This window comes from Photinus pyralis, unplaced genomic scaffold, assembly GCF_008802855.1.
Source record: "Photinus pyralis isolate 1611_PpyrPB1 unplaced genomic scaffold, Ppyr1.3 Ppyr1.4_LG10, whole genome shotgun sequence".
NCBI classification, from domain to species: Eukaryota; Metazoa; Arthropoda; class Insecta; order Coleoptera; family Lampyridae; genus Photinus; species Photinus pyralis.
Window position 1 is genome coordinate 19,888,125 of NW_022170250.1, and position 8,236 is coordinate 19,896,360.

The window sequence follows — 8,236 nt, forward strand, 5'->3', positions numbered from 1 at the left end:
ACAGCGCCAATCGATAGCCCTGGTCGAGACCTTTCCAACGAGGGGTCGGAAGGCACAAACCGCTCGATCAGGGCTATCGATTGGCGCTGTCAGAATTTTTGGTCGCAATTTCAAACCGGAATATCTCGAGAACGGTGCGTCGTAGATATGCCCTCGGCTATCTCCTCAATCTCCTGGTATCCAGACAAAATTTTAAAAGAATTTTCTGATTGTCCCCTCGTGTATTAGGAGCTGAAACACCTCCTCGCACATTATAACCTCCTGCTACCAAATTTGAAAAGATTTAAAACGAAATTTGGCTTCGAAATATTTTTGTGGGTGATAGGAAAAGACTTCCTCGACTGTTATGTTCTCCTCGTAGCCAAGGTACAATTTTAAAAGAATTTTCTGAATATCCCCTCGTGTAATAGGCGCTTAAACACCTCCTCTCACATTATAACCTCCTGATACCAAATTGGAAAAGATTTAAAACGAAATTTGTCTTCGAAATAGTTTTGTGGGCGGTGGGAAAAGACCTCCTCGACTGTTATATTCTCCTGGTAGCCAAGGTAAAATTTTAAAAGAATTTTCTGATTGTCACCTCGTGTATTAGGAGCTGAAACACCTCCTCGCACATTATAACCTCCTGATACCAAATTGGAAAAGATTTAAAACGAAATTTGGCTTCGAAATATTTTTGTGGGTGATGGGAAAATACCTCCTCGACTGTTGTGTTCTCATGGCAGCCAGATAAAATTTTAAAAGAATTTTCTGATTGCCCCCTCGTATATTAGGAGCTGAAACACCTCCTCGCACATTATAACCTCCTGTTACCAAATTGGAAAAGATTTAAAACGAAATTTGGCTTCGAAATATTTTTGTGGGTGATAGGAAAAGACTTCCTCGACTGTTATGTTCTCCTGGTAGCCAAGGTAAAATTTTAAAAGAATTTTCTGATTGTCCCCTCGTGTATTATGAGCTGAAACACCTCCTCGCACATTATAACCTCCTGCTACCAAATTGGAAAAGATTTAAAAAGAAATTTGGCTTCGAAATATTTTTGTGGGTGATGGGAAAATACCTCCTCGACTGTTATGTTCTCCTGGTAGCCAAGGTAAAAATTTAAAAGTTATTTCTGATTATCCTCTCGTGTATTAGGAGCTTAAACACCTCCTTGCACATTATAACCTCCTGATACCAAATTGGAAAAGATTTAAAACGAAATTTGGCTTCGAAATATTTTTGTGGGTGATGGGAAAAGACCTCCTCGACTGTTGTGTTCTCCTGGCAGCCAGATAAAATTTTAAAAGAATTTTCTGATTGTCCCCTCGTGTATTAGGAGCTGAAACACCTCCTCGCACATTATAACCTCCTGATACCAAATTGGAAAAGATTTAAAACGAAATTTGCTTCGAAATATTTTTGTGGGTGATGGGAAAAGACCTCCTCGACTATTATGTTCTCCTGGTAGCCAGACAAAATTTTAAAAGAATTTTCTGATTGTCCCCTCGTGTATTAGGAGCTGAAACACCTCCTCGCACATTATAACCTCCTGCATACCAAATTGGAAAAGATTTAAAACGAAATTTGGCTTCGAAATATTTTTGTGGGTGATGGGAAAATACCTCCTCGACTGTTGTGTTCTCCTGGCAGCCAGATAAAATTTTAAAAGAATTTTCTGATTGTCCCCTCGTGTATTAGGAGCTTAAACACCTCCTCTCACATTATAACCTCCTGATACCAAATTGGAAAAGATTTAAAACGAATTTTGTCTTCGAAATATTTTTGTGGGCGATGGGAAAAGACCTCCTCAACTGTTATGTTCTCCTGGTAGCCAAGGTAAAATTTTAAAGGTTATTTCTGATTATCCCCTCGTGTATTAGGACTTAAACACCTTCTTGCACATTATAACCTCCTGATACCAAATTGGAAAAGATTTAAAACGAAATTTGGCTTCGAAATATTTTTGTGGGTGATGGGAAAATACCTCCTCGACTGTTTTGTTCTCCTGGTAGCCAAAGTAAAATTTTAAAAGAATTTTCTGATTATCCCCTCGTGTAATAGGCGCTTAAACACCTCCTCTCACATCATAACCTCCTGATACCAAATTGGAAAAGATTTAAAACGAAATTTGTCTTCGAAATATTTTTGTGGGCGATGGGAAAAGACCTCCTCGACTGTTATGTTCTCCTGGTAGCCAAGGTAAAATTTTAAAAGTTATTTCTGATTATCCCCTCGTGTATTAGGAGCTTAAACACCTCATCGCACATTATAACCTCCTGATACCAAATTGGAAAAGATTTAAAACGAAATTTGGCTTCGAAATATTTTTGTGGGTGATGGGAAAATACCTCCTCGACTGTTGTGTTCTCCTGGCAACAAGATAAAATTTTAAAAGAATTTTCTGATTGTCCCCTCGTGTATTATGAGCTGAAACACCTCCTCGCACATTATAACCTCCTGCTACCAAATTGGAAAAGATTTAAAACGAAATTTGGCTTCGAAATATTTTTGTGGGTGATAGGAAAATACCTCCTCGACTGTTATGTTCTCCTGGTAACCAAGGTAAAATTTTAAAAGAATTTTCTGATTATCCCCTCGTGTAATAATAGGCGCTTAAACACCTCCTCTCACATTATAACCTCCTGATACCAAATTGGAAAAAATTTAAAACGAAATTTGGCTTCGAAATATTTTTGTGGGTGATGGGAAAATACCTCCTCGGCTATTATGTTCTCCTGGTAGCCAGACAAAATTTTACAATAATTTTCTTCGTGTATTAGGAGCTTAAACACACACACACACACATACACACCCTCACACACCCCCTCTCACCCTCACACTTACGGAATACAATAAGGCCATAGGAAAGGCAAAACGTAACTCAAAATCTACGGTTTATTGTTCACAAACACCAGAAACAATTCAACACATAATATCGGCATGCACACGACTTCCATAGACAGAATACAAACATAAAAAATTAGCTTTTAAACATATTCTCATAACAGATAAGACACCATACGACAAATACACTCCGCAGATAATACTTAAAAACAGCACACATAAATTATATTGGAATAGGACACTACTCACAATAATAGACCAGATATTACACTGATAGATAAAACACAAAAATCCATTTGTATTATAGACATTTGCCATCTCCAACACTAACAACCTAACTAAAACACATGCAGAAAAACACCGCAAATACATCGATCTATCTATCGAGCTGAAGACAACAACCCACCACCTTATCACAACCCACTCGTATTGAACCCAAACGCAAAGCCAAACAAACATTTACACAATTGCTACACTTGTAGGAAGCGTGTGTTTTATTATTGTTTTTAAAATATATTTTTATTTATTTATTTTTATTTACCAAAAAAAATTAATAATAATAATTTATTTTAGAATCAATTTGGTCGCCTGTATTGGTAACTTTCTTGTGAGTTTTTTTAAGTACTTTCAGAATTTTTGAAGGTATGATATGAAATCCTTTTTATTGGCTTTTCTGAAATTTTATAGAAACTCAATTTTGAATTTGCATTAAGCCGAACCAGCGGAAGCACCAGAAAAACTCATTTTTCTATTTCGGTGTCACAATGATGATTTTGTACAACTGTTTTCGGCCGAAAACAGTTGTACAAAGACAGTGATTATAGTCGCTTTTTTTGGTAACTCATTTCTTAAGTTGGCAGTTACTACTTAGTACAAGTAGGTACTTCATTGGGTACTTCCATGTTTGAACTTCAAAATGTCAGTCTTACTACGCTGCCAACCTAAAACTTAACGGCATAAAAAGTGTTCCCAACATAAAAACATGTTAGTTCTAATGTTCCCTATAGTTTCTGATAATGATTTTTTTAATTAAATTAAAGCACCGAAATAGAAAAAATAGTATGAAAAACGCGTGTTACAATGCGACCTATTGTAATACTCCTATCTTGCGGACACTCGTGGCTACGCTTCGCGTCGCATTGTAACACTTGTCTTTCAATATACTATTTCACTGTATTATCAATAGCTATTGTACCAATTCTGATTCATTTAGATTTAGTAGTTCAAAGTCAAAGCACGGAATTAAGCAAGTCACCGTATGTGGTTTATATGTAAATTCGCAAAGGCCAGACTTTGTCCATGATCGGTCCAATTTAAAAGGTAACGGTTTCGGTGGGACACGCATTTCGTTCCAATTCGGTGCGTCGAAAATGGATCATCCTGGAATCGAAGAGTTTTTTGCGGGCGCTAACGTTTTCTTGACCGGTGCGACCGGCCTAATGGGAAAACTGGCGATGGAGAAGCTTCTGCGTTCCTGCGGCGACCTGAAGAAGCTCTACGTGTTGGTCCGCGTGAAGAAAGGAAAAGCGGTCGAGGACCGATTCGTGGAGCTGTTCGAGAATGTGGTACGTACAACCTGTGGTCGACCACTTTGCTTTGAGCTGCTGTTCCAGATATTCGATCAACTAAAAAAGGAGCAGCCCGATTTTTTGAGTAAAGTGGTACTCATCCACGGCGATTGTGTTCAACCTAATCTTGGGCTGAGCGAGGATGATCGAATTATGCTGAGGGCAAAAGTGAATTGCGTCCTGCACTTTGCGGCAACCGTTAGATTCGATCAGACTATTCGAACGGCCACCTACATCAACGTCAGGGCGACGCGAGATCTTCTGAGGCTCGCCACGGAGATGCCCAATCTCAAATCTTTTGTTTACATGTCAACGGCCTACTCCCACTGCGTCCGAAGTAGCATAGGCGAAGAGTTCTACGAAACCCCGTTTACCGGGGAAAAACTAATAACGCTAATTGACAGCTGCAGCGAAGATTTCCTCGACAAAATAACACCAACGTAAGTTAAGCTTCAGCCTCCCGTACATTTTCCACCGAGCTATTGCAGACTTCTGGAAAGTTGGCCGAACACGTACTCGTTTACGAAAGCCGTCGCCGAGGAGGTCGTGCAGAGTTTCAGTGACAGATTATCGGTTGCCATAGTTCGGCCTTCCATAGGTATGTGAATTGGTTTAGAAACCCAACATTTTTGAAATTTTTCTTATTATTTTAATGTTAGTTTTTTATTGTAAATTTAGTCGTTAATTATTGTTGAATTGATTTAATTCAATTTACAACTTAGGAAACATTTAAACCTTTATATGGTCTGGTGTTGCTAAAAAGTTGTTATCGGACCAGAATTAATTGCTTTTCCAACAAACAATGCCACGTGCGCGATAAGCGTTGCAGGTGTTTTAATCAGTTATGACGGCGTAGATGGAATTAAGAGTAGGTATCGTCGGTAATAACGATGTTGAGTTTATTGGAGAAGGTGCTTTTTGCGCAAATGTGAAGAACGAAAAGTAAACCGGGCTGTATCGGCTTATTTTGAAAGAAATCATAAAACTGTCCGGACTCTTTAGACTTTAAGTTCATCGAACGTTAAAGCGGTTTGAAATTCTACAAACTCGTGTGGTTGTTAACTTCTAAAGGCTTCTATTTTTTTAATTTTTAGTACTGCCAACGGCAAGGGAGCCGTTACTGGGATGGACCGATAACATGTACGGGATAATTGGATTAGTTGTCGGCATTTGTTTGGGTCTAATCCGTGTAGCTCGTATTAAAATCGACTGTTTGGCCGACATGGTGCCGGCAGACTACTGCATTAACAATGCGATTGCCGCCGCCTGGTACGTCGGAGAGAAGTAAGTCTTCGCGGACACGAACGACCCTTCACCCTTAAATTTCTTACAGAAAGAACCGGGAAGTCGTCGACAACTTCGATAATCGACCTCCAATATTTAACTTCGTAATTACTCCCCATGCCCCCATCACTTGGGGTGAGTTTCTGTACGCTTACACTTCATATCAATTAATTATATTACAGGAAATTTTTCAAAGTGGATGTATGGTCATTTAAGAAAAGTACCAACAAAATACCTGGTGTGGTACCCTTGTTATTTCTTCGCAGAGAATTACTACACGTACATGCTCCTCAACATTCTTTTTCACCACATACCGGCGCATCTCGCCGACTTTGTCATGCTTTGCCTTGGACGACAGCCGTCCTCCGCGATTCCCGGATTTTCCCATTTAAATTACCGGCCTGTGGATGGCGCTAGAAAAATCGATAAGGTCATGAATGCCATCTCGTACTTTTCGACAAGGGAATGGACGTTTTCCGACCAGAACACTCAAGAGCTATATCGGCAATTGAATGATACGGACAAGGAAAAGTTCTTCTTTGATTTGAGCAACTTCGATTGGAACCAGTACTTCTACTCCGGGGCAGAAGGCGCTCGCGTGTACATTCTCAAGGACCCTTTGGAAACCATACCGGAAGGGGAAAAACGATACCGGAAGCTACAAATTTATCATTTCGCTTTAGTAACAGTTTTATGTTTGGGACTTTTATGGTTGTGTTATTTTATAATCAAGTTATTGTTTTAAGTACACAATTTTTGATGAACATGTAATACTAAAGTAGCATTAGGCACTTATCCGGATTAAAAGTCATTTCATACTAATTATCTATTACACTTGAAGAGGGTAGGTGTGAATGAAAACAACTTCACAAGTAGATAAAACACATCTGGTTGGTAAGTTGAAATATTAATTTAATTTAATAAGGATTGCCGGAAGCGTGGGTACAGCAGGTCGTTAATGGCCGTTTCGCCAGCTGGATTTTCATTTGGAGGCACAGCACTCCAACCTAACCTCACTCATACGTTAACCTAACCTTCACCTCCTCGCACATTATATTCTCCTGATATAAGATTTTTGATCTAACCTAACTAGCACTCAAACCTAACCTCACTCATACTTTAACCTAACTTTGACCACCTCGCACATTATATTCTCCTGATACCCGATTTCTGACCTAACCTAACTAGCACTCAAACCTAACCTCACTCATACTTTAACCTAACCTTCACCTCCTCACACATTATATGCTCCTGACTCTTTCCCCATTTTCAAGTTAATAATGACAATGAAGTACGCTATCTTATATGAAACTATTTAAATTTAGATCGATTTCGAGGTGAAGGTTAGGTTAAAGTATGAGTGAGGTTAGATTTGAGTGCTAGTTGGGTTAGATCAAACATCTGGTAGCAGGAGAATATAATGTGCGAGGAGGTGAAGGTTAGGTTAACGTATGAGTGAGGTTAGGTTTGAGTGCTAGTTAGGTTAGATCAAAAATCTTATATCAGGAGAATATAATGTGCGAGGAGGTGAAGGTTAGGTTAACGTATGAGTGAGGTTAGGTTTGAGTGCTAGTTAGGTTAGATCAAAAATCTTGTATCAGGAGAATATAATGTGCGAGGAGGTGAAGGTTAGGTTAACGTATGAGTGAGGTTAGTTAGAGTGCTAGTTAGGTTAGATCAAAATCTGGTATCAGGAGAATATAATGTGCGAGGAGGTGAAGGTTGGGTTAAGTATGAGTGAGGTTAGGTTAGAGTGCTAGTTAGGTTAGATCAAAAATCTTGTATCAGGAGAATATAATGTGCGAGGAGGTGAAGGTTGGGTTAAAGTATGAGTGAGGTTAGGTAAGAGTGCTAGTTAGGTTAGATCAAAAATCGGGTATCAGGAGAATATAATGTGCGAGGAGGTGAAGGTTAGGTTAACGTATGAGTGAGGTTAGGTTAGAGTGCTAGTTAGGTTAGATCAAAAATCGGGTATCAGGAGAATATAATGTGCGAGGAGGTGAAGGTTAGGTTAACGTATGAGTGAGGTTAGGTTAGAGTGCTAGTTGGGTTAGATCAAACATCTGGTAGCAGGAGAATATAATGTGCGAGGAGGTGTAGGTTGGGTTAAAGTATGAGTGAGGTTAGGTTAGAGTGCTAGTTGGTTAGATCAAAAATCTTGTATCAGGAGAATATAATGTGCGAGGAGGTGAAGGTTGGGTTAAAGTATGAGTGAGGTTAGGTTAGAGTGCTAGTTAGGTTAGATCAAAAATCGGGTATCAGGAGAATATAATGTGCGAGGAGGTGAAGGTTAGGTTAACGTATGAGTGAGGTTAGGTTTGAGTGCTAGTTGGGTTAGATCAAACATCTGGTAGCAGGAGAATATAATGTGCGAGGAGGTGAAGGTTGGGTTAAAGTATGAGTGAGGTTAGGTAAGAGTGCTAGTTAGGTTAGATCAAAAATCGGGTATCAGGAGAATATAATGTGCGAGGAGGTGAAGGTTAGGTTAACGTATGAGTGAGGTTAGATTAGAGTGCTAGTTGGGTTAGATCAAACATCTGGTAACAGGAGAATATAAT

The 8,236-nt window shown here is 39.2% G+C and overlaps 2 protein-coding genes across 3 annotated transcripts in view; both read left to right on the plus strand.

Moving 5' to 3' along the window:
• The window catches only part of LOC116161281 (synaptotagmin-7), a 650,310-nt gene that overhangs the window by 211,256 nt on the left and 430,818 nt on the right, over window positions 1-8,236 (plus strand). The gene's annotated exons all lie outside the window — the stretch shown is intronic.
• Window positions 4,065-6,500, plus strand: LOC116161278 (fatty acyl-CoA reductase wat-like). Its single transcript, XM_031474591.1, has 6 exons — window positions 4,065-4,391; window positions 4,440-4,834; window positions 4,883-4,992; window positions 5,489-5,678; window positions 5,728-5,813; window positions 5,861-6,500. The coding sequence occupies exons 1-6, from the start codon at window positions 4,197-4,199 to the stop codon at window positions 6,421-6,423; spliced, it is 1,539 nt and encodes a 512-aa protein (XP_031330451.1). The 5' UTR covers window positions 4,065-4,196; the 3' UTR covers window positions 6,424-6,500.

Coding starts and splice junctions, on each gene's coding strand:
- LOC116161278 (XM_031474591.1), top strand. CDS start 4,197: ATGGATCATCCTGGAATCGAAGAGTTTTTTGCGGGCGCTAACGTTTTC. Junction 5,679..5,727: donor GCCTGGTACGTCGGAGAGAA/GTAAGTCTTCGC, acceptor AATTTCTTACAG/AAAGAACCGGGAAGTCGTCG. Junction 5,814..5,860: donor CCATGCCCCCATCACTTGGG/GTGAGTTTCTGT, acceptor ATTATATTACAG/GAAATTTTTCAAAGTGGATG.